The 27,481-nt window shown below is 42.0% G+C and overlaps 1 protein-coding gene across 1 annotated transcript; it reads right to left on the minus strand.

Moving 5' to 3' along the window:
• Positions 1-9,744: 9,744 nt before the first annotated feature.
• Positions 9,745-26,209, minus strand: LOC144695397 (RNA-binding protein 24-like). The gene is made up of 5 exons (XM_078566287.1): positions 26,123-26,209; positions 25,782-25,942; positions 16,114-16,237; positions 13,299-13,350; positions 9,745-11,089 (listed from the first exon to the last, which is right to left on the minus strand). Exons 2-5 carry the CDS (start codon positions 25,938-25,940, stop codon positions 10,834-10,836), a joined length of 591 nt encoding a protein of 196 aa, XP_078422413.1. The 5' UTR covers positions 25,941-25,942; positions 26,123-26,209; the 3' UTR covers positions 9,745-10,833.
• Between the last annotated feature and the right edge of the window lie 1,272 nt (positions 26,210-27,481).

Here is a 27,481-nt window from a genome sequence, read left to right on the forward strand (position 1 = left end):
TTAACCAGGATTCCCCCCACTGTGGTTGACAGGGCCCTCAGCTGTGTCCGACCCATCTCCCACGCCTCTGCCCTTACGCCTTCCCATCCCTCCCAGAACCATGATAGGGTCCTCCTTGTCCTCACTTTTCACCCCACCAGCCTCCGCATTCAAAGGCTTATCCGCCGCCATTTCCACCAACTCCAGCCTGATGCCACCACCAAACACATCTTCCCCTCACCCCCCGGTCAGCATTCTGTAGGGACCGTTCCCTCCAGGACACCCTGGTCCACTCCTTCGTCACCCCCAACACTTCATTCCCTTCCCACGGCACCTTCCCATGCAATCACAGAAGGTGCAATACCTACTCCTTTACCTCCTCCCTCCTCACCGTCCAAGGGCCCAAATGCTCCTTTCAGGTGAAGCAGTGCTTCACTTGCACCTTCTTCAATTAGGTCTACTGCATTCGCTGCTCCCAATGTGGTCTCCTCTACATCGGGGAGACCAAACACAGACTGGATGACCGCTTTGCGGAACACCTCCGATCTGCCTGCAAGCATGACCCAGACCTTCTGGTCACTTGCCATTTTAACACACCACCCTGCTCTCATGCCCACATGTCTGTCCTTGGCCTGCTGCAATGTTCCAGTGAAGCCCAACGCAAACCGGAGGAACAGCACCCCATCTTCCAACTAGGCACCTTACAGCCTTCTGGACTTAACACTGAGTTCAACAACTTCAGACTATGAACTCTTTCCTCCATCCTCAACCCCTTTTTTCATCCACTTTCTTCTACATTCATTTTTTACCCACTTGTTTTATTTTTATTTATTTAAACATAGTTTTATCCCTTTTTCACCCCACCCCATCCCCCACAGGGCCATCTGTCACTTGTTCCATGTCATTCTTTCACACAATGCTATAATTGTTCTGCTATAATCAGATTTTGTTTTCTCACCTTTACGCCTCTATTAGCACCTTTTTTAGAACTAACGGCCATTAACAATCCCTTTGCCTTTCAGTTCATGACATCTTTGTCAACCCCTCCTTTGTCCCCACCTATTGATGGCCTTCTATCCAGCTCCACCTGCCCCACCCCCTTAAACAGTATAAATTTCATCACATTTCCACTTCTCTTCAGCTCTGAAGAAGGGTCATAAGGACTCAAAATGTTAACTTTGTTTTTTTCCTCTCTTCACAGATGCTGTCAGACCTGCTGAGTTTCTCCAGCATTTTCAGTGTTTGTGTTAAATATTTATTAGTTGATGTATTCATTTCTTTTAATTTATTAGTATGTAAAAAATGAACCATTGGGACAATGTTAGTTTACTTACCTCAATATGGTCTGCTTCATTCTTTAGATGTAGTTTAATTGTACAAATCTCCTTGCCCTGAGCCTTTACCTCTATTGTTGACCTGGAGCATAACAATTTGTGAATGTCGATTTGCAATTTTGGGCCCAATTTTAATTTTGGGCAAATGGGTGGGTTTTGAATGAGCTAAAAGAAAAGTAATTTTTAACAAATAATTTTTAACAAATGTGACAAGTTTCAAAAGATATTCGGTATTCAAAACTCTTGGTCTGGTTGTATTTTTTTATTGCAGTTCACTGTTGTTGCAACTAGTTTACTTTGAACATTCTTCCTTTTTCTCAATCTGATTGGATATTAACAGACTGAGAAGTTGAACTTGCATGCACTTTCCCCTTTTCAAATACTCTAAATTTGAATCAAAGGGTTGGAATGTGCTGAGATAGCATGCAATGTGTTTAAAACTGCCATTTCTCATTTGTAGGGAACAACTTAAATGTAGTTTTGTTTGGCCTTTTGATTTGCTTGTAACAACAGACTGAAAACATAAGTTGTGTGTATATTTCTGAAGAATATTAAAAGACTAACAGTACAAGGGGTGCCTTTTGCATCAGTCTCTCCTGTTTTTATCACAATAAATGCTGGAAAAGATTGTATTACTACTCCAAGCGCAAGGACTAAAGGATGCAGTTTCCTGTTATCCTCGTTTATAGATGAGATTACACTTTTTCTTCCCTCTTTGTCACAGGCTCACGTCAGAGTTTTCCATGGGATCGGTCAGTCTTCATATACCTCACCGAGACACGAAGCCATAACTGTGCACCTAGGAGCATTCAAGAGGCTGCTGCACAGTCGTGGTGTATGTCACTGTTGACAAAACCCAAAGTTAGCTGTGGCCCAGTTGATAGCAATCTTGCCTCTGAATCAGAAGGCTATAGGTTTGAGTCCCATTCCCGAGCCATGAACATGTAATCCATGCTGATGCTTCAGTACAGTACTGAGGGAGTGCTGCACTGTTAGAGGCGCCATCTTTCAGATGAGATGGTAAACCAAGGCCCTGCTTGCACACTAAGGTGGATGCAAAAGATCCTGTTCTCATGGCACTATTTCTAAGAACAGCAAAGAAGTTATCCCTGGTGTTACAGCCAATATTTAGCCCTCAACCAACTTCACCAACACAAATTACCTGGTCATTATCACATTGCTGTTTCGGAGAGTCTACTGTGTACATCAGCTACTGAGCTACGAGTGACTACATTTCAGAAGTACTTCATTGGTTGTAAAGTGCTTTGGGTTATCCTGAAACTGAAAGATGCTTCATAAAAGCAACTCTTTCTTTTCCTTAGCCCTTGCCCAAACTCCATCCGCATTCACTTTCCAGCAGCACTTATGACATGACAGTGAGAGGTTTTTCCCCCCACCCTGAAGTTGGGGCACTAGGTGCAATGTTAGCTCCTCATTTCTGTTCATTCTGTAGTCAACTCAACGAAGAGACCAAGGATTATGTCCAAGAAAACTTCTTGCTCTGTATCACACCATATGGTGCAGCTGTGCACTCAACCTGGAAGAACCCATTAATCAGATTTTAAAAATGCAGATCGCCATCCTAAAGGTAGGTAATCTCCATAGATTTCATAACCTAATTCATATGTTGGTTAAATTCAATTAGTACAAATTTGCCAACCGCCATTATCTTCGGTCAGTCAGGCCAAACTGATTTGAATCCCAGCTCTCAATTTGCGAACAGGGCAAATTTTTACAAGCCAGTTGCTGCTAACTTCAATACATTTATTGTACAGTTTAATTCACTTGTTAGAAGCATGTACACATTCACTTTCTTTTTAATTCCCTTAAATATTCCCATTGAAAGCTTTAACTTCCTTGCTGTGATACAGTCCAAGTACAAAGCTGTTATGTCATCAAAGGGTCATTACAGACATGTAAAACGTAATATCCATTTCAAACAGACTATCCCAACCCAACATTGATAAACGTGCACTTCAGCAGGCATTGGTGGATAGCCATCATGAGGCAACATGGGCCATTTCCCCCCCTCCTGTCATATTAAAACTAATTGCAGCATCTCTTCTCCCACTGTAGCCAAGATTTGTTGACACAATTGTGGATCAAACCTTGCTCAACCCACGGATCTATTTTGGAAGTGTGTGTGTTTTTATTTCCGGTTATTCTCCCTCCACCCCACCCTTCTTCCCCCCACTCAGTGTCCAAGCACAAAAATTTAATAAGAAATTGTACTTTTCATATTATTACGGAAGTCTCATTGAATTGGCCTCCTACCATGCCTGCTTTGTGGCAGAAGACTTTCTCTTCTCTCCCTGGAAAAAACAAACCATCCCAAGCAGTTGGGACTGAAGTAAAACAAAGATAGTAGCCAAGGAGAATGGTGCTGTTAGGGAGTTTTATGGCACCTTGTGTACCCACCCTCTTATCTGTGCAAGTGTCTGGCAGGAGTTAACAAATAGCACCCAGCATGAGACCAGCTAAATGATGACCTCAGCCGAAGTGATGGACAAAGGGGAGCTGACACCTTGGGTACCTGTCCTTTGGTCTTTGGCCAGAGCTATTCAATCCAGTGATTGACAGAGGATAAACAACCAGCTCTAGAAATAAAGTATATTAAAGATGCTCAGGGGTAATGGGAACTGCCCTCACCTAATGACGATAACCAAGAAAGAGCTTCCTAACACCTCTGCCAGCTCGAGGAGACAAAGACCAAAAAAAGGCACCTGCTGTAAACAGCCAGACTGGCACCAAAACTGCTCTCACCTGTCACAGGTCACATGTTTTTTCCCTCTTTTTAGTTTGAATCATTTAAACTATTGCTTCTTAGTAAACTATTTTAAAAATCACGTCTGACCTTTTTGGTTAATCTGTCTCCCAAACCTAAAATTTACATCACACCATGAACTTCAAAAATCTCTCATCCCAACCACCTCTGACCCAGCTCGGACTGGTAAAAGGATCATATCTGGAATAGCGCAGGCAGTTTTGGTCTTCATAGTTAAGGAAGTATATATTTGCTTTGGAAGCAATACAGTGAAGGTTCATTAAATTGGTGACAGGGATGATGGGGTTGTCCTGTGATGAGAGGCGAAGTAAATGGGGCCTATATTCTCTCGAGTTTAGAAGAGTGAGAAGCCAATGTCATTGAAACATGCAAGATTCTGAAGGGGTTTAAGAGGGTAGATACAGAGAGATTGGAGATAGATTCCCTGACCAGCAGAAAGTAAAACAGGGTGGGATGCTAGGGGGCCCACAGTCTCAGGAACTGGGCACTGATCATTTAGAACTGAGAGGAGGAGAAATGACTTCACTCAAAGGATTGTGAATTGTTGGAATTCTCTACCCTAAAGGGTTGTGGATGCTGCATTGTTCAAGGCTGGGATATACATATTTTTCCTCTCTCAGGGAACCAAGGGATATGGGGAGTGGGCAGGAAGGTGGATTTGAAGCCCACAATCAGTCATGATCATATTGAATGGCAGAGGATGCTTGACAGGCCATATGGCTTCCTCCTGTTCCTGTTTCTTACATGCTTGATAAATGACAGAAAGCCAGATTACAAAGTAAATAAGGGATAAGAGCATGATTGAGAGAGCTAACCATTGAGAAAAGTAAAAAGGAAAAACACATACATTTCACATGGTTTCAAAAATAGGCGTAATAACGAGCGAGCAGAGTGGAGCTGTAAAGAGTGAGACTTCAGTGAGCCAAGCGGGGCTGTAAAGTGCAAGATTTCACTGAGCAGGGCTTAAATTTAAGGAAATAGTCTTTTAATTAAAAACAAACAAAAAGTATGGCAAGGGAGCTCAGTCCCGTGTGTTGTACAGCCTGCAGCATGTGGGAATTCTTAGACACTCCTTGCAGTCTGGATGACCACATGTGCAGGAAGTGCCACTGGCTTGACCATCAGCTGGAGACACAGCGGTGCAACTGAGAGGCCAAGGGTTACATGGATAGCACGTTTTTAGATGTGGTCATTCCACAGCTTAAGGAAGTGCAGTCAGCGAGGGAATGGGTGACCAGTCAGAAGAAGGGAGGCAGGTAGTCAGGAAAGCCCCAGAGTGCATCTCACTCAAGAACCGTTTTTCTGTTAGAGAATGGTGAGGGTGAAGGTTCCTCTGGGGAGTGCAGCCAGAGCCAAGTTCACAGCACTGTGAGTGGCTCAGCTGCACAAGGTGGGAGTAAGAGTGCAAGAGCAATAGGAGACTCAATAGTGAAGGGTGCAGACATGCGCTTCTGCAGCCATAGGCATGACTCTAGGATGTGTTACCTTCCTGGTGCCAGCGTCAAGGATGTCATAGAACTGCTGCAGGGCATTCTGAAGGCGGAGGGTGAACAATCAGAGGGCGTGGTTCACATTGGTACCAACAACATAGGTAGAAAAAAGGATGAGGTCCTCCAACAAGAATTTGGGGAGCTAGGTAGCCGATTAAAAGCAGGACCTCAAAGCTTGTCATCTCTGGATTACTCCCTATGCCACATAGTGAGTACAGAATTGGAGGATAGAGAAGATGAATACGTGGCTGAAGAGATGGTGCAGGAGGGAGAGCTTTAGTTTCCTGGATCACTGGGTTTGTTTCTGGTGAAGGTGGGTCTTGTACAAGTTGGACAGGTTGCAGCTGAACCGGAATGGGACCAACATCCTTGCGGGGAGGCTTGCTCCTGATGTGGAGAAAGTTTAAATTAATTTGGTGTGGATGGGATACAGAGTGGAGGTACAGTAATGGGTGATGCACAGCCAAATATCAAAGAGAAACTAAGTCAGCCTGGAAGGCAGAACAAATATAGCCCTGTTAAGGCACAAGGGAATAATGCAAGGCTGGATTGCATCTATTTTATTTTAATGCAAGGAGTCTTACAAGTAAGGCAGATGAATTGAAGGCGTTGATTAACACATGGGAATATGATAGTGTTGCTATCATAGAGACATGGTTGAGGGAAGGGCAGGACTGGCAGCTCAATATTCCAGGGTATTGAATCTTCAGGTGTTACAGTGGAGGCAGGGCAGGGGGATTTGTAAAAGAGGTGGCAGCATTGCACTATTGGTCAAGGAGTTAATTACTGCAGTAGGGAGGGATGGTATCTTAGAAGGTTGCTCAAATGAGGCCATATGGGTAGAACTTAAAAACAAAAAGGGGGCAATCACTTTACTGAGTGTACTATAGGCCTCCAAACAGTCAGGGGGAGAGAGATGAGCAGATATGTAGGCAAGTGCTAAAATAATAGAGTAATAATAGTAGGGGATTTCAATGTCCCCAATATTAACTGGGGTAGTCTTACTGCAAAAGGTTTAGAGGGAGTGGAATTCTTAGTGCATCCAGCAGATCTTTTTGTGCTAGCACATAGAAAGTCCCACAAGAGAAGGGGCAGTGCTGGACCTAATCTTAGGGAATGAAGCCAGGCCAAGTGGTAGAAGTGTCAATGGGGGAGTGTTTCAGGGATAGCGACCATAACTCTAAGATTTAAGGGAGTTATGGAAAAGGGCAAAGATAGACCCTGAAATAAAGGCCCTGAATCGGGGAAGGCCAATTTCAATTTAAGACAAGACAGGATCTGGGTCAATGGACTGGGAGCAGCTACTTGTAGGAAAGTCTACATCAGACAGTGGGAGTCATTCAAAAAGGAAATAGTGAGCGCAGGGCCAACATGTTCCCATAAAGATGAAGGGTAGGACCAACAAGTCCAGGGAACCCTGGATGTCAAAGGAGATAGAGGATTGGATAAGGGAAAAAAAGAGGCTTATGGCAGATGTAGAAGTCTGAAAACAGAGGAAGACCTAGAGGAGTATAGAAAGTGTGGGGGCGTGGAGTACTTAAAAGTAATTAAAGAGGGGACATGAAAAGACACTGGCGGGCAAGATAAAGGAAAATCCCAAGGTATTTTATAAATATATTAAAGACAAGAGGGTAACCAGGGAAAGAGTAGGGCCCATTAAAGACCAAAGTGGCAATCTGCGCATGGGGCCAGAGAACATAGGTGAGGTTTCGAATGATCACTTTTCATCTGTGTTCACTATGGAGAAGGACAATGTAGGCGTAGAAATCAGGGAGGATGACTGTGATATACTTGAACAAACTAGCATTGAAAGGGAGGAGGTATTAGCAGTTTTAGCAGGCATAAAAGTGGATAAATCCCCAGGCACAGATGAGATGCAGCCCAGGCTAGTTGTGTAGATGAGGGTAGTGCAGTTGATGTAGTCTACATGGACTTCAGTAAGGCTTTTGACAAGGTCCTGCATGGGAGAATGGTCAAGGTGGTAAGAGCCCAAGTAATCCAGGGTAGTTTGGCAAATTGGATCAAAAATTGGCTCAGTGACAGGAGGCAAAGAGTGATGGTTGAAGGTTGTTTTTGCGATTGGAAGCCTGTGACAAGTGATGCACCACACAGGGATTGGTGCCGAGACTCTTGCTGTTTGTAATGTACATTAATGATTTAGACGTGAATATAGGAGGTATGATCCGTAAGTTTGCAGATGACACGAAAATTGGTGGTGTCATAAATAGTGAGGAGGAAAGCCTTAGATTAGATTACAGGACGAGATAGATGGTCAGAACAGTGGCAAATGGAATTTAATCCTGAGAAGTTTGAGGTGATGCATTTTGGGAGGACTAACATGGCAAGAGAATACATAATGAATGGTAGGACCCTAGGAAGTACAGAGGATCAGAGGGACCTTGATGTACATATCCATAGATCCCCGAAGGCAGCAGGACAGAAAGATAAGGTGGCCTACGGGATACTTGTCTCTATTAGCTGAGGCATAGGATAAGAACAGGGAGGTTATGTTGGAGCTGTATAAAACGCTAGTAAGGCCACAGCTGGGGTACTGTGTGCAGTTCTGGTTGCCACAATATGGAAAGGATGAGATTGCACTGGAGAGGGTGCAGAGGAGACTCAATAGGATGTTACCTGGGCTGGAGCATTTCAGCTATGAAGAGTGACTGGATAGACTAGGGTTGTTTTCCTTAGAGCAGAGGAGGCTGAGGGGGGACCTGATAGAGGAATATAAAATTGAGGGGCATAGATAGGAAGAAACTTTTCCTCTTAGTGGAGGTGTCAATAACCAGGGGGCATTGATTTAAGGGGCAGGAGGTTGAGGGGGGGCGATTTAAGAAAAAAAATTTCACCCGGAGGGTGGCTGTAATCTGGAACACTGCCCAAGGGGGTGGTAGAGGCAGGAACCCTCAACATTTAAGAAGTATTTAAATGAGCACTTGAAACACCATAGCACATAAGGCTGCAGGCCAAGTGCTGAAAATGGGATTAGAATAAATAGGTGCTTGATGGCTGGCATGGACATGATGGGCTAAAGGGCCTGTTTCTGTGCTGTATAACTCTATGACTCTAATTCGAAGTACAAAGCTATATTGATGAGATTGTGAAGGGTCTATTGCACATCACATGTTCCAGAATTGTGGGCATAAGGTCAGTTTCCATATTTTGCAAATGAATATGGATCTTTCTTTCCTCCTCCTAAAGGTAGTGAATTATGCCAAAGCAGGAGTGACTAACATTTTGGAGCAATGGACTAGATAGTGATGCTAAAGTTGTGTTGTAAATGTAATCTAAATTACCTCATCCACTCCTCCAAGTCCTTCCCCACCCATTTTTATTCCTCCGCAATCCACCCATACTTATCTTTCTATATTACTACTCTCTCTCTGCAACTCAGAGTATCAAGAACCAATAGCCTGGGGCTTTAAAGATGTACAAAACTAGATAAATTGAGCATGGTGCAAGAGATGCTAGTGCTGCTGCATGTGGGAGTGGAAGTCAGATTCTCTTGTGGGTGCTGAATAGATTGTTTTTTTAAAATCAAAAATTCATCAGATAGTTATTTTTGTTGGTGGGAGTAATCAAAAGGCAGAGGACCATAAGTCACAAGATCAGCCAGGGACTGGGCATTCAGTTTCGTAGGTGCTGGTCGCATCTCTTAGTTACCCCAACCCTACCCAAGAGGTCATTCATGGTGAGAGCGCATTTGCAAGGCATTCAATTGTGAAAGGACCAACTAAGGTCAGCTAAGGCGGAAGAGCAGAGCAATTCTGTTTTTGTTTTGGATTTCCAGCATCCGCAGTAGTTTTTTGTTTTTATTAAGGTCAGCTAATTCAGTTTGGGTCCTCCTGCTGTTCTATGGTTCAATTAAACATTTACCAAGAGAGATATATAAAAACTCTTAAACAAAAATAAAAATACCTGGAAAAACTCAGGTCTGACAGCATCTGCAGAGAGGAACACAGTTAAAAACTCTTGTTTTGCCTTTGGCAATTGTATTGCTTGGTACAGTTGTTAGCCAACAGACCTTATCTCAGAACATCACAATGACAGATAATACAAGGACAATGCATTGGATTTCTCAACTGCTTGTAGGCATCATCTTCTCACCTCTTCCAAACAACTGGCTCAGAAACAGTGGGCACAAAGCCACATTCAATTGCTATCAGCAAATACATTGATACACATTGCACCATGGCAAACAGGACTAAGTTTTAAATTTCCCTCACATCAGAACCAGTCACACATTTCTTAGAACTAACTTGCAACATCAGCTGTAGTTAGTTAAAAGGAAATGCATTACATATAATTTGTACATTCTTAGCATTAAATACAAATATGACAATTCAACATTTGTGTTTATAAATACTAATTTAATTTACTGCTTACGGAGCAAAAAAGGTAACATCTCAGCATTCAAATAGGTTAATTTCAGCAATTCATGGTACAAGTACTCGCAGTACAAGTCCTCACAATAAACACTCTTGACTGATTACAATTTCATAAATTACTTCAGCATTGTTTCCCCAGGTACAAGTGGATAGATGCATAGCAGATTCAAGCAAAATAATCCCCAAATGTACTACTCCCACAATATATGTTCAAATTATAGGTACAATTATATAAAAATCCTGAGCTGAGCATGGAATTGCAATGCAACAATCCCTTTATATAGAAGTCTTGATCTGTATGTAAGCATTTATAGCCAGATTAGAAATTTGTAGCAGAAATTACATCTTCCCAGTTGACAGTGGCTGATATTCAGTTTAAGAGAAATGTTGAGCTGGCCTTGGCAGACACTGGTGTAGCAACTGGGTGGTTAGCCTCAATCGCCCCTTCTTCCCACCACCCCCAGTCAAGCACACCATCCTGCCATTTCTTGAATTAATCTGTTAGATAATAAATTCACATTTGCAAATTCAAAATACTTGCATACTGACTTATGCCTTCCGAGGTAAGAAAGAAAACTAAAGAACAGAATCACAAGTATTATAAATTCCAGGAATCCTGGAAGGAGGGGTGGGAAAGAAGAAAATGACCCAGGAAGTACAACATTAGATTCTGCATTTTCCTCCATCTTGGATGAAATTTTTTTTAAAGAAAATTTTTAAAAGTTGTATTTGTATTGAGAATTCAATAGTTGTAGCTTCAAATGGTACTGTTGATATATGAACCCAGCAGTATTAGAATTTCCTTTGAGTCAGCATTCAAGATTTCAACAGCGTTAACAAAAGCAGGCACAAGGCTATCGTCTCTGAAGTCCGGCTGTGTGCAATGTTGTTGGCTCATGTTGGCCTTGACTCAGGTTTGGAATTCCAGTCTGTAATGGAAGCTGTATTGTGTAGGTGTAGCCAAGGTTGGGGTACTGAGGGGAGGCTGGGTAAAAATGTTCATAGGCAGGATACTGTGTATACAATGCAACACTGGGGTCCAGGTACGAGGTGGAAGGCAGGACCAGGCCGGGTTGAAGGATGGTCTGTGGGATCAGGTATGGTGCGACACTGGAAAAAAAGTCAAAAAAGGTTAAGTGCCAATAGTCTTTTCCATGACTGTGCATCCAATACACCCTCTAATATTTTGTGTGTGTTGCTTGGCCCAACTCGTTTAAGTGCATGGAGCCTTTAATTTTTTTTTTGCACAACTATGTACTCACATTGATTTAATGGGACTGACTTGTGCTTGGCCCGTGCAGGAGCTTTCAGGTTGCTACTTGACCACACAGTACGAAGGAAACATTGAATTTATGTGCACCATGCAAAACTCAGAAGCTATTTTCTGTAAACTCCTGAAGTTATGGAAGTACAGGACAATAAAGCAAAGATACTCTTTCACGGGATGAGCGTACCACTGGCAAGGCCAAGATTTGTTGGCCATCCCTAATTGCCGAGAAGGTATTGCCCAAGATTCATCAGGAGCTTTTTACAAAATTATTGGCAGACAATGTAATAATCTGTCAGCATTGCCACAGCACCACTTGTTATACATTGTCAGTTAGGCTCAGTGCCAGCACTCTCACTGGCGTCAGAAGGCAATGGCTTCAAATCCCAGTCCAGGATATGAATGAGTACACAACCTATGCTGTTCAGCATTGAGTGTGCACTGCTCTGTTGCAGGCGCTGTCTTTCAAATCAGTATTTAAATCAAGAACCCATCTGCCTGTTGACGTGGACACAAGGGATTCCATTGCACTATTTTAAGAACAGGGGAGTTCTCCTGGTGTCCTGGCCAATATTTATCCTTCAACCAACACCATCAAAACACATTACCCAGCTGCCACACTTAGATTGAAGACATGATTATCTTGAAGGCTCAGTGTGACTGCATTCAAGCAGCCCAATTTCAGGAAGAATGTCTCAAACACATTTACATATTGAAATAGGGGGCCCAATGCCCATTTCAGACAGAGGCCCTGAATTTCTATACTTCTAGTGCAAAACGTACTTGTGCATTCCCCACCATATTGAATACTTTGATAACCACTTTTGGCCTGATAAACAGGCCTATTATTTGATGCTGTGCCTAAATATCAGCAGGCAGGTAACTAACAGAGGAAACAATCCTTGAACCCGATCCTCCTCTTCCCTGACACACTCGTCGTACAAGTCAGTGAACAGCAATCAGGAGCAATGATGTTTCCCTTCTCTAACATGGGTGCCAATTCCAAGATTCAAACTAACAACAAAGATTAGCTTTTCAGACTGCACCACCGAGACAAGAATGTTTAGAAAAATGAAAAAAGTCTGGATCAACAAAACCATCACTTTTTCTCTCCCACAGCTGAACAGAACCTGCCACATCACCTCTGTATCAAACAGCAAAACGTTATATTAACTCTCCAAATTTAAAACCAATTTTCTCACAGTAACTGAAAAAAGTTAATTAATGCTGGGAATGAGGTGCAGTCCACAACAAAATAGTTTGGAACAACAGGCATAATTTTTAAGCAGCTCCCTGGATGCATAGGCTGTACCAGTTTCAACAGCATTATCCAACTCTACTATCTTCCAAAAGATTAAAGAACTTTTTGTTTCCGAGGGAGTTTTATATTAAAAATATTTATTCTTTAAAACAACTAGTATGGAACTCCAAGGCTTACCTGCTACCACATTGTAGCAGAACGGTAGGACATAAGCTCACCTGCTGAGAGGAGATGCAGAGTACAGGTCAGACTCTTCCTCACAAAGAGGAGAAGGGAGCCAGGAAAAGTATTTCCAAACCCTTTTTGCACACTTCCTAGCAACTGGTTTACAAATTGCAGTTTACGTGGCCTGTGAGCGGGTTACATTTTCCTAAAAGGTGGTCAAAATACAGGAGGGAGATCCAAAAAAGGAGGAAGAGAACGCATCAGCACAGGGTCCCGGCTAAACTCCCATACTTGTTCTGGATTAATTGAAAGAGTTGGGGCTTGGCATCAGCCAGGTGATCCTCTGAACCTTAAATAGTCCACAGGAGGAAATGACCAAGTCTTCTACTAGGCTGAAGTCAATTTAAAAGAAAACTTACAGGGGAGCCAGGGGTGGAGGACATACGCAGAATAATGCACCTCTAATATTATTCATTACAAGCAAGACCAAACAAAATTTTCTAAGCAGCCCAAACAAACATGTAACAGGCAAGAAACCAAAAGAGATTCAGTTCTCACACAAACACACTACTGTAAGGATCATAACTTTGAAATGACAAACGCATAAAAGGAAACATCTAACTTACCCATATGGTCTCTGCATCAGAGTTGAATGAACTTGTTGCAGGCCTAGACCTCCTGCCATTTAAGTAAAAGGGAAAAAATAATGTTAGAGTAGATTTAGATTTAAATAATATTGATAAGGACATTTATTATCTTGCACAGAGATTCAGATTTTAGGCCCAAGAGGATCCAACCAAAGCATAAACAAATATCTCAGCTAAGCTGGATTTTGTCAGCCTTCGACATACTAAGTGCATGGATATTCAGTGCCCAATCACTATCCAATGTCCTCCTGTTAGATATTAGCTATAAGAGAACGGAATTCAACTGACACTTGGTTAAGATACTGGATTGCAGCTAACCCCATTGGGCAGCTAGACTGAAAAGGACAAGCACCAACTTTGTTTTCAGTAGCTCAGTATGTTTCTACCATGCAAGTAGAGGAACTTCAGTCTGTTCAATACATTTGAATGGGGAGCCAGAAAACAAAATGCCGTTCTCCCACAACTTAGGAGCAGTGACACATAGAACCATAGAAAAGTTACAGCACAGAAGGAGGCCATTTGGCCCATCTTGTCCATGCCAGCCCGAGGACACCCAGGTGCCCTTTCCCTTTGTTGATCTTTAAAAGTTTCCCAATCTTCCAGCCTGCCACTGACCTTTGCAATTTGGTATGCCTTTTGTTATCTTTAACTTCCTTGCTTAGCCATGGATGCTTTTTCCCCACTCTTACCATCTTTCTTCCTCTTTGGAATATATTTTACTTGGGAGGAATTGAATATCTCCTTAAATATCTACCACTGTTCATCAACTGTCCTACCTTGTAGTCTTCCTGCCCAGTCCACTAGGGCCAAATCTGCCCTCATGCCTATGTATTCACCTTTGTTAACTCCAGAACATGAACGTGGGACTCAAGTTTCTCACTCTCAAACTGAACTTGAAATTCTAGTATGCTATGATCACTCTTCCCTAGAGGATTCTTTACTATGAGATCATTAATTAATCCCATCTCATTACACAAAACCAAATCCAGAATAGCCTGCTCCCTAGTTGGTTCCACAACATATTGCTCCAAAAAACAAGCTCTTATACACTCTGTGAACTCTCCCTCAAAGTTACCCTTGCCAATTTGATTAGTCCAGTCTATATGCATATTAAAATCACCCATGATTATTGCCGTGCCTTTCTTACATGCTCCCAGTATTTCCTGGTTTATACTGTGCCTACTGCTGAACTACTGTTTGGGGACCTATAGATTACTTCCACCCAGGGACTTCTTTCCCTTGCTATTTCTTATTTCAACCCAGACTGACTCTACGTCTTGCTCTCCAGTGCCTATATCATCCCTCACTATAGCACTGATCTCTTCCTTTACTAACAAAGCTACACCACCTCCTTCTCTTTCCTGCCTATCCTTCCAAAACATTGAGTACCCTTGGATATTCAACTCCCAAACCTGTTCTCCCTGTAACCACATCTCAGTAATCATCACCAAATCATACCTATTTCTCTCTATTTGCGCTGTTAACTCATTAGTTTTATTCTGAATGCTTACACGCATTCAGATACAAAGCCTTTATGCTTGCCCTATTGTCAATTTTCCCTGCTCTTATGATTCCTTGGTGCAATATGGCGTTCCTGGACAGTAACTTCCAGATTTTCATTGCACATCTGCATTCACCTGAATCTGCTGCCCAATTTGTGCATAATGCCAAGTGTCAATTCTCACTGTTCTTAACAATGGTCCAGAATTTACTGCGTATTATTTTGACTCCTGCGAAATAAAGTTAAACAGTGAAAGCATGACATTTACTAATGTACCCCCCCAAGATGCACTGGTGCACAGCAACCACAAAATGTCATGCAGGGGATAAACAAGCTGCACACAACTAGCAGTCCCTTTAAGATGTGCACATGCACAGCAATCTTAAAGCAATCTGCACAGTATGAGAAATAGGCCATCTGCAATGAAGGAAAAATTAGAGGGAACATTGGCATCTACTGCACTTCACTACCTATTATATTCATTTGAGCTGACACCATATCCTCAACAATCACACGTTGTTCAGTGGAGCGCTTAGAGATCTGCAAGCAGGTTGTTTGCCCACTCAGTTTGAGAAACAAATAATTAAAAAACATATCTTACCACTAGCACTAGGCAATTCCAGTTATTTCCAAGATCAGGTTTTAATCAATTGTTGCCTTTAATATGTACACCAACTTTCCTGAACTTTTACCTTTACACAAACTGTTTTAGCAAACTTTATGACAAATGTGACAAACTGGCATCTCATGCACCTCCTTAACTTCTTCTATATTTGGCTTTTAGAACAAACTGAGGTCGTCAAATGCTGAGTGTTAACCACTAAAAAGCACTGCCAACCTTTAAACAAAGGTGCTACCTGGATCAGAGCTTGTAAGCAATCTTCAAAGATCTTGACCAAATGGGAATTAAACAACTGGATGTCAGGACTTTGGACTATCTACTTCCTTGAGGAATATATAAATTGTCAGGTTACATTTAAACATTACAACCATGCTCAAGACTAACAATGAACAACTGCATGGGAGATCAACAACTTGCATTTATATAGAGCTTTTAATGTAGGAAAAGGTGCTTCATTCACACAAATGAGTATTTAAAACTGGTGGTCATCTGGATACATTTTTTTCCTGCCTCTACAGCTTTAAGGTTGGCCCCCAGACCTTGAACAAGTCAAATCACAGCAATTTTTTTCTTTTGAGGGGGGGGGGGGTGTGTGTGTGTGTGTGTGTGAGGGAGGAAGAGAGAGCGAGAGAGAGAGAGAGAAGCGTTAGCACCCAAGGATTAAAACATACCTGAATGTACCATGCGGGGTTTGGCCCCAAGAAAGGCAAGGTTCACATTAGTTTTTCTTCCATCAATGATGGGATTAGGATCTTTACATGCCCTGTCTGCTGCAGCCCAATCTGCCATGGTGACCTGCAATTTAACCGACACAAGAGAAAATGATTATGTAAGAAAGCAATACCAAAAGGAGTATGGGTTTAAGATTCAGTGATTAGTTTTCAAAAGCCAAAAATCATGCAACAGCAATTATTTGGTGATAGCGGTGGTTAAAAATTCAGTATTCAAGATTGAACTATTTGGCTTTTTGATAACTGCAATTCACACTGAGGCAGGAGTTCAATGAGCAGCAGCTGTCGTCCATGCTTCATACAAGTGGCTATTCATGTGCAAACCTGGAGGGAGCACCTGCTGAATATTCAATCAGTGGACATCCAAGCTGATTCAATCATTTATATAACACCTTTAATGTAAAAAGGTATCAAGGGCTTCCCAGGAGCAATCCAAAAATATGATATTGAGCCACATGGAAAAGATTAGGCCAGATGATCAAAGCTTGGTTCAAAGCATTAGTTTAAAGAGTTTCTTAAAGGAGGAAAACAAGAAACAGCCACAAGAGGTGAAGGGAGGGAATTCCAGTTGCCTGGGCAAGGTGAAGGCACAGCCACCAAATGATGCAGCAATTATCAGGGATGCCAAAGAAGCCAGAATTAGAGGAGCGCAAATATTGGAGAGGCTGGAGGAGATAGAGATAGGGAAGGGTGAAGCCATCAAGGGACTTGAAAACAAGGATGAGAATTTAAAAAATCAAAATGTTTGCATGATGGGGAGCCAATGTGGATTAATGAGCACATGGGTGATAGGGGAACAGGACTTGGTACAAATCAAGACATGAGCAGCAGAGGTCTTGGATAACCTCAAATTTACAAGAGGGTAGAATGTGGGAGACCAGCCACGAGTGCATTAGACTAGTCAAGTATAAAATGTAATAAATAAGGGCATGAGCGATGGTCTCAGCAGATGAGCTGAGGCATGGACCAAGCTACAGAATTGAAAATAGGCAGTCTTAGCGATGCTACAAGTGTGTGGCTGGAACCTCATTTCAGGGTCAAACAAGACACCAAGTTGTGAACAGTTTAGTTGTGTCCCAGACAATTGCCAGGGGAAGGAGGGAAAATTGGTTTGGAATGAGAACCAAAACAATGGTTTCAGCCTTCCCAATATTTAATTGGAAGAAATTTCTGCTCTTCCAGTACTTGGTCAGATAAGCAGTCTTATAATTAGTACAACCACAGAATTCAACACAAGCAAGTGGCCCATGAAGAAAGTGATCAAGTGTAGGGATTCTAGTTGACTTTCATCATGGAGTAACATCATGACTGTGGCCAATTGCAAACCTCTAGCTGACAATGACCAAGGCAACATAGATCAAAGATTTTCCAAGCCCTTAGTGAATCAGGGAAGTTTACAGCATAAACAGGTCATCTAGCACAACATGACCAGCACAACATGACCACCAGCTTCTTCCTAGCACACGCCAAAAGTAATTTTACTCTTATGCTGTCATTTTTATTAAAAAAGATATTCTTTAATGGGATGTGGGTGTTACTGGCTAGGCCAGCATTTATTGCCCATCCCTAATTACCCTCAAGGTGGTGGTGAGCCACTTTCATGAACTGCTGCAGGTCATATGCTGTAGGTACACCCACAGTGCTGTTAGGAAATGAGGTCCAGGATTTTGACCCAGCGACAGTGAAGGAATGGCAATATAGTTCCAAGTCAGGATGGTGTGGCTTGGAGAGGAACTTACAGGTGGTCGTGTTCCCACGCATCTGCTGCCCTAGTCCTTGAAGCTAGGTGGTAGAGATCACTGGTTCGGAAGGTGCTATCGAAGGAGCCTTGGCTAGTTGTTGCAGTGCATCTTGTAGATCGTGCACACTGCTGCCACTGAGGTTTGTGGCAGAGGGTGTGAATGTTCTTGTAATCCTGTACATTCCTTCATATCAAACCATTGCTCAGTAGCACACTAATCTTAACTGTAATCTTAAGAACCATTAAATTGATCATTGAAGATTATCACTATCTTAGCATGAGGGCACATCATGGCATAGTGCATTGGTCCAGTAATGTCATATGCCAACTGGCTGTCTAGATAATTATCCTTCAGATTCCATGGTTGAAAATACTTTTGCTCTGCACTGTCATGAAGATTTTATGCCAAATCATGATTTTTAATCCACCAGCTGGAAACCCAAATTGAAAACTTTTACAAACAGACATTTTGAAAAACAGAGACTAAAGTGGTGTGAACTCTCAGCCCTAAGATGGCTAACCCCAATTTGCATCACTGCATGTTCCACATTCCAATTCAATGGACTGGAGTCAGTCTGTCTGTAAAACCCAAAGGCAATGACTTCAGGGGACTGTGAAAAACTCACATATTCTGTCCAATTTACAAGGGATCTTTGGCAATCACTTGAGATATTCAACTGTTGGTGATGGGCCATTAAAAGGAATTGCTTGGACAACAGGACCCTAGCCAAATTAACTTCCAGACATGAGCTAATCAAGTCACTTTTGGAATACAAAGATTGAAATCCATCTGGCAATTGGATAAGGAAGGTCACACGACAAGCCAATCCTTTGAATGCTTTAAGCACACGTTTTCTCAGCATAACGGAGGAAAAGCAACTTAGGGAGAAGACCCAAGTGGGGTCCCTCCTTTTTTTCCTCCAGCCCACCTCCTAAGCTTCGAGTCCTGTTTGCTGGCTGTGATCATCAGGGATACCCTGCTACAGACAAAGATTTCTTAAAAGAATCCAACCCCAGCATTGTCGTCTCCCAAAGAACAACCAATTCAGTTTTCCACATCTTTACACCGGAAGCTAATTCAGTCTGAAACCAGTTGAGTCAGCAAACTACAGACTGTATACTTTTTTTAAAAATAGACTCTAATTTGGCCAACTTATCTTTCCCCACACTAATCTGTATTTGTGTATGTGAACTTCAAGTGTTTGAGACAGAAAGTTGGCATGTTTTATTATTTTACTTAGATCAGTTTAAGTATAATAAAAAGGTAACGTCTTCCTTTGTTAAAGTCAAGAAAACCTGTCCTATTGGTTCTTTTACGATTATAGTGCATACATAATTAAGTACCCAATGAATTGGCAACTCTATCCTTTAAGCAAAAGACCTATTGCAGTCAAACAAGGAGAGGGTAAAGACAGGAACCATTCTCCCCCTCCTCACCCAGTCATAACTCAATTTAATCCAGTCCATTCTTGCACAAGTGAAGCACCACTTTATTTTTAATTTTTTGAAATGCGTTAACAATTCAAGATAATTCAGTTTGCAATACATGGAGCCAATCTACAATGGCTCAACAGTTCATTGAGGCAACAAAATTGCAATTAGATGATCACACTAAATTGGGGTTGATAACAATTTGTGACACAGGTTATGAAGACTGCATGAGGAGATAGATGGGCTCAGGGGTGGCAGCTTCACTTCATTTTGGTAACATTAAGATCTAATCCTATTTACATTTTTAAAAAAAGTGAAGTCAAGGGACCTTGGCAGAAAATTCACAGGTAATGCGTAGCTTCACTGCCATTTTCAATGTCCTATGAAAGACATGAGGCATAGAATACAGAAGCAAGGTGACATTGAGCCTGTTTGACTGCAGTTGGCATATTGTGGGGCGTTTTGGACAATGCACACCATATATTCACTTGGGAATAAGTGGTACCAGTTCTAAAAGTAGACTTGAATAGATTGGACTTCCCTCGCCACCCCCAACCTCCACGTGCTAGGATGGAGAATGTGAATATGCTGAGATGCGCTCTGGTAGTCTTCAAGATCATAAAGGGTTATACATGGTAAATAATCATTACGGTCTTTTCAAGCAGTGGAAATAATGAAAGAGTACCAATTTAATTCTTTCCAATCATCTTTAAATGAGAGATTAGAAAAGTGTCTTTTATGCAGTGGGTAGTTGAATTTTGTCATTCAGAGACAAACTGCTGTTAAAACAGTTCATAATTTCTTTTATATATTAAAAAAAAGAAATGCTTTGGAAACGGGAGAGATTAGACTTGCTGGTTCGGAGAAAAACAACAATGCGGGCTTAGCGAGGAGAACATACTGCAGATGCTGCAAGACTCAATGTTTCTAGTGCTCCAAGAACATGGTTATTTGACCTTGTCATAGTTACAATGACGCAAATGACAATACAATTATCTTGAGAATTGTGCAACAACTAGGCTACTGGATCACTAGTCTGTCTGTGAAGTTTACTCCTCATAGAAGATCACCACCTGTGGAAAAGCAATGTAGCTGCCATCAGTAATCAACCATTGCAATGCTGTTTTTCCATAAGCCTCTGCAAGAACAACCCCAGGCAAACTTTAAAAATGATCTATTTTTGCAATTATCTTACTCTTAATTGTTAGGTTGCCATCCTCGATTAACTACTGTTCAGTAAGCTTTGCCAAACCATGGATGTTACGTACGATCTCATGGTTGAAAGCAGACTAATCCTCTTGAAAACACTAAAATTGGACTTATTTTGTCAAATAAAAAAAAATTGAAGTACATGGAATTAAAGGGACAATGGCAACGTGAATAGAAAATTTCAAAGTCATGAAGCTCAAACCGAATAGAAACCAACCTCAGGAGGACTTTGGTGAAATGGGAAAACACATGGCAGCTGAAATTTGACAAGTGTGATGTGATGCATTTTGATAGGAAGAATGAAAAGAGGCATATGTGCTAAATGACGATGCCTTTTAAAGGGGTTACAAGAACAGAGGCCGCTTGGAAATGTGTGCACAAGTCTTTCAAAGGTGGCAGGACAGATGGAGAACACTTAAAAAGCAATGCAATCCTTAGCTTTAGTAATAGATGAACACAAAAGTAAATCTTTATAAAAACATTGGTTATAACTCAGCGGAAACATTATATTCAATTTTGGGCACCACACTTTAGGGCCGGTCATACTTGCAGGCTTTAAAGGAGCATTTTAAACAAGAAAGAGTAGAGTCAGATGGTTAGGGAGGAAATTGCAGAACTTAGGGCTTAGGTAGCTGAAGGCACGGTCACCAACAGTGAAGGAATGAAAAAAAAATCAGGGATGTACACAAGGCCAGAATTAGAAGAGTACAGCCACTTGGTGGGTTGTTGGGCTGGTGGTTACAAAGACAGGGATGGACAAGGCCATGAAGAGATTTGAAAACAAGGATAAGAATTGAAAAACAATATGACAGACTTACAGCCAATGTAAATCAGCAAGCATGGGGTGATGGACAAAGAGGACATGGCAGCAGAGTTTTGGGATGAGCTCAAGTTTACAAAAGGGCAGAGATTCAGGACAGCATTCCAACCAACAGTCAAATCTAGTGGCAACAAAGGTATAGATTAGCTTAAGCAGTTGCACAGCCAGGAAATGTTATGGAAGTGGAAGTAGGCAACCTTTGTGATGGGAGGGGGTACAACATTGGAAGCTCATTTCAGGGTTGAATAGAATGCCAAGGTCACAAATATGTTGGTTCAGATTCAGTTGTCAGGTATAGGGATAAAGTCCATGGCTAGGGAACAGAGTTTATGGTCAAAGACAGAAAACAATGTCTTTGATCTTACAGATATTGAACTGGAGGAAATTTATGCTCATTTAATATTGGACTGCAGACAAGCTTCATGATAGATCAGACAGCAGATGGGTTGAGTATTGCGGTGAATGAAAGGTCAAAGCACACACAAAGTTAGAAATTTGAAAATATATTTTGAGTGAGCTGGTGGGGGGAGGTTTTCCAGGAGCAAATACAGATGAAAATAGGGTTGGGAGGAGGAAGGAGGTCACATCACAACAGCAACTACACTTAAAAGTATTGGCTGTGAAAGGCCCTAAATTAATAAGTCTTCCTTTACATGGAATGATCAGAGGTGGATTCATCTGTGATTGACATGATGGGCATAGGAGACTAGGCGAGATGGCAAGATCAAAGGCTCCAATTTATTGGTACTGACGCCCCCCCTGGATCCTTCCTCCCCTTCCCATCCCCCTGACCCCATTCACTATACCCTCCAACCTTTAGCAATCTATGCTCAAAGGACTCAGCTTCATCCTCTTACACCCTCACCTCAATGAATTTTGGGCTCGGCACGACTTTGCATTCTTCTTTGGTCATCTTCACCTACTTGCTCACTTCTTCAGGCAGGAGGCCTCCCCCACCTTCGACAAACTCTTGCACCCACCTCCAGTACTCTCCCTCTACTTGGACCTCTCCCTCTGGCCTTTTATCTGCTCTTACCCTCTTCATTGAGAACTGTCAGTGAGACATTGTCCATCTTAATTTCTCTGCTCCTCTTATCCACTCTTAAGCTGTCTCTGAACTTGCTGACAAGGCCCTCAATTGTATCCAACCCATTTCCTACATTTCTGCCCTCCCTCCCAGAACCTTGTCCTCACTTTTCACCCCACCAGCCTCAGCATTCAAAAGGATCATCCTCCACCATTTCCATCAACTCCAGCATGTTACCACCACCAAAAAGATCTTCCCCTCACCTCGTCTGTCAGCATTCCAAAGGGACTGTTCTGACACCCTGGTCTACTCCTTTATCACCCCCAACACCTCATCCCCTTCCCACTCACAGAAGGTGAAACACATGCCCCTTTACCACCTCATTGTCCAAGGCCCCCAAACACTCCCAGATGAAGCTGTGATTTAATTGCACTTTTCAATTTAGTCTACTGTATTCACTGCTCACAATGCAGTCGGCTCTACACTGGGAAGACTAAACAGACTGGGTGACTGCTTTGCAGAATACCTTTGCTCAGTCAACAAGCATGACTCTGACCTTACTGTTGCTTACCATTTCAATTCACCATCTTGTTCACCATCTTGCTCACATATGTGTCCTCAGCCTGCTACAATGTTTCAGTGAAGCCCAATGCAAGTTGGAGAACAGCACCTCATCTTCTGATTAGGCACTTTTACAGTCTTCTGGACTGAGTTCAACAGCTTCAGCCCGCAAACTCTGTCCACCATTTTAATTCCCCCCCCAAGTGCCACTCTGCATCTTGTTCTCATGTTTTCCTTTCAGTCATCACTGACCTTTATTCCACCATTAACACCTGCTTTAGTTTTATCATTACCACTCCCTTTGTCTTGTGTTCCATGACGTCTTTCTCATTTAATCTCTCCTGACCTCCAACCTCTCATTTAATCTCTCCTGACCTCCAACCTCTCATTTAATCTCTCCTGACCTCCAACCTCTCATTTAATCTCTCCTGACCTCCAACCTCTCATTTAATCTCTCCTGACCTCCAACCTCTCATTTAATCTCTCCTGACCTCCAACCTCTCATTTAATCTCTCCTGACCTCCAACCTCTCATTTAATCTCTCCTGACCTCCAACCTCTCATTTAATCTCTCCTGACCTCCAACCTCTCATTTAATCTCTCCTGACCTCCAACCTCTCATTTAATCTCTCCTGACCTCCAACCTCTCATTTAATCTCTCCTGACCTCCAACCTCTCATTTAATCTCTCCTGACCTCCAACCTCTCATTTAATCTCTCCTGACCTCCAACCTCTCATTTAATCTCTCCTGACCTCCAACCTCTCATTTAATCTCTCCTGACCTCCAACCTCTCATTTAATCTCTCCTGACCTCCAACCTCTCATTTAATCTCTCCTGACCTCCAACCTCTCATTTAATCTCTCCTGACCTCCAACCTCTCATTTAATCTCTCCTGACCTCCAACCTATCTCCGACCTTCTATTTGCTCCACCTGCCCCTCATCCCTTTTTCAACAGCATAAAACCCATTACATTTCTACCCCTCTCTCCAATTCTGATGAAGAGTCATATTAGACTTGAAACATTAACTCTTTCGCTCTCCACGGATGATGCCAGATCTGAGTTTTTCTAATATTTTGTTCAAAGGCTGGTCCTGAATGTGGGTATGAGAGCTCAAATGAGGGATAGAGAGACAGATGAGACATTTGTATCGGGAAGAAAATAAAAGCTGAACTCTATTTGGAATAGCACATTGCAGTCAGTATCATGTTGTATTTGTCCCCAACCCAAAATTGTATGAAGTTGGTCTGAATCTGGCCCAAGTCACAAGTTAGAATTGAAAAATCATAAAAGGTACACCGAAACAAAGGCATTAGCTCAGACTTGTACCAGACCAGTGGGAACTACTTCCAGTTGGGCCAAACAGAGTTCTTCCTGGGAGATGTTTGTTTTTAAGTTACCTGGCTTTCAAAGTTCCAATTTACTGTCATGCTATCAAAACTGTTGTTGCTTCTGCCTCCAGTGTTCATGTCACCGAGTAAGGCTGTACTTTAGATATGCATGACATATTTTCAACCAAGGTCAGCTTGATTTTCCCTACAGGTGGATGCGTATAACACCTTGGTTTCAGAGAGAAAAATGTTAGCTCAGCACTAGAAACTCAAGAATCAAATGTAGCTACCATAATAATGGAGTCAGCATATGGCAAGAGGGCAACATCACAGGTGGGTAAAAAGTGTTAGCCACTATATTACTTTGGGAGGAACAAGAGCCATACATTACACTTGTTATAATGATAATGTCACCTGTACACATTGTACAGGTGGGTGGCATTATCATCGCATCATAACCTTAAGAATGAAAGCCAGTAATATTGACACCCCAAGATCTCATCCTTGTTTTTCTTTGAGTACTAAAGATCTTCAATCACAAACAAAGACACAAAATGCTGGAAAACCTCAGCAGAACTCTGAAGGAGGGTCATACGGACTTGAAATGTTAACTCTCTTTCTCTTTCCACCAACGCTGCTAGACCTGAGTTTTTTTCCAGCATTTTGTTTCAGATTTCCAGCATCCACAGTATTTTGCTTTTATCAAAGAATCTTCAGTGTTCAGTTGAATTGACAACAAACATTACATATGTTCATGTGGATACAAAAGGCCATAAAACACTTGAACCAATAGGGAACTCTTATAGTGTTTCGATTAATGTCCCCGTTCAAGCCATCAAAAATAAGTAGGTCATTCATCTCATTGCTATTTGCTAATAGACAATAACTTGCTTACTTATTAAAAAAAAGGGACTGTTTCAATGAATTGAGTTTTTTTTATGGTCAACATAAAACAATAATCAGTACATGAGAAATTTTAGACTGTTGCCCATTACTTTAGCTATACGTAATTGCAAATCTAGATGAATCATATCACTGTAAAAGAGTAATAGACATTATCCTTGACCATCTCAATACTCGTGTGTATGGCGAGCCATGTGTTCTTTGACCTTCTTGAGCTTTGGTTGGTAAATTAACAAGACCCAAAACAATGTGTTGGTTACAGCTGCTTTACTTCCTTAGTTACCCCCCATGGTGGTGATAGGTATTTATTAAGTAAATGTATAGTATTGAGAACAGAAATGTAAGGCGTTTTCTACCAAGATTAGGAACGTGGCCAAACAGTATCGCTCTTCTCACACCTGTAGGTAATCAACAATTTCTACTAGGCAACATTGGAGTATAAAGGAGTTTTGACCCAACAAACTTGTCCCTTTTAGGTTAATTTCAACCCTAGCGTCTCATCAAATAGTTCAACTTTTCTTTTCCTCTCCAGAAACACGAGAATGGGACGTTTGGCCCTGGTGTGGTGAATAAACTGGATACTCACAAAGCCATAACCTCGAGATCGTCCGGTCAACCTGTCCGTTATCACCGCTGCTTCTTCAATCTCCCCGAATCGCTGGAAGTAACGCCTGAGAGATATTTCGTTGCTGTGATAAGGTAACCCACCCACGAAGAGCTTCCGAAATACTCTGTCCTTATTCATAGCTGACATCAAGGATATGTGGGGGTGGGGGGGGAAAGACAAAAAAATACAACTCATACAATAAGATAATTGCGTTAAAAACCACGAGAAGAGCTGATGATATACCAGTAATTAACTCATGATTAGCGTCCAGGTGAAGAGAATTTGTAATAGACACACTTCGAGGGTAAGGAGTTACTCACTAGCCAGCTGAACGCGTGTCTGCTGCGGAATTCACCTCTTTGTCTCACCGCTCACTCCTCTTAGTTGCTTTTGTTTCTTTGTAACTCGCACAATGTATCCACACGGGACTCAGGGACACACCCCCTCGTCAACCCATTGGCTCACTTGGCGCCCCGACCCGCCTTTGTAAAAGGATTTCCTTTCTCTTGGTTGCTGAACCTGTCAATCGTCTGTACTTCCTTTAACAGCAATCAATTCAAAACGACCAAAGAGGATTTAAGGTCATTGCACCATACAGCTCTTAGATCATAAACCCTACTTATCGATCGTGCTAAATATTGCATCATTGATAACTGCGGGACAAGATTAATATCGCAAGTATCTTCCTCTATTTTTAATAAACATGTGGAGAGCGGTAGGGTAATGGAAGAACCTTGACGCCGTCTGGTGGAAATAGGATGCTAAACATTAGATTGGGATTCAAAGTATTTTCAAATTCATTCTTTTAGGTTTTATTTTCCAGTTTTCATTCCGGCTGCAAAACTCTTGATTCACTGAAGCCTACGCGAGGGTCAGTGCGTTAATGTATCACAGCCAAATTCAACCGGACCTTGCTGGGTCGCGGGTTGGATTAGCAAGAGACCTGGCTATTCATTCTTCCCCCAGTCTAAAGGCTTCCACCCTGTTGAGAGATTGGGGTTCAAAACTGAGCCCTGCAATTATCTGCTGTACTTTATTTTTCAAATTGTATTAATTAACTCGCTGCTCCTCTGATTCTAATTTATTGTAAATCCCCGTCATTGGTGGTCGTGCCCTCCAACTCTGGCTACTTAGTTGGAGAAAATGCATTGAGGTAATCTTAGCGAGGAGGCATCCATTGATGTGGCTGCCATTTAGCATAGTTGTTTCACAGAATTAGGTCTTTTTTCTGTATTATTTAACTAGTGTCAGCTGGGGTTGAGTTGGTTGCATTCTCACTTGTGGGTTCAACTCCCACCCCAGGACTTGAACACAAAATCTAGGCTGGATGCGCTGTTGTTAATGTTTGCCCTCGGGTTGATGTGAAAGATCCCAGCTCACCATTTTGAAGAGGAGAGGGGTTATCCCCACTGTCCTGGTCAATATTTATCCATCAATCAACATCACAAACAAGATTATTTGGTCATTATCACATTGTTTGTGGGAATTGGCAGCTGTGCTTCCGACATTACAACAGTGCCTACACTTCAAAGTAATACATTGGCTGTAAAGTGCTTCGGGATGCCCTGTGGTCACAAAGTGCAATATAAATGCAAGTCTTTCTTAGCAAAGATTTCAACAACAACAGCAACAACCTGTATTTACATAGCACCTTTAATGTAGTAAAACATCCCAGGGTG

This window comes from Cetorhinus maximus, chromosome 21 (genome assembly GCF_964194155.1).
Source record: "Cetorhinus maximus chromosome 21, sCetMax3.hap1.1, whole genome shotgun sequence".
Classification (NCBI taxonomy): domain Eukaryota; kingdom Metazoa; phylum Chordata; class Chondrichthyes; order Lamniformes; family Cetorhinidae; genus Cetorhinus; species Cetorhinus maximus.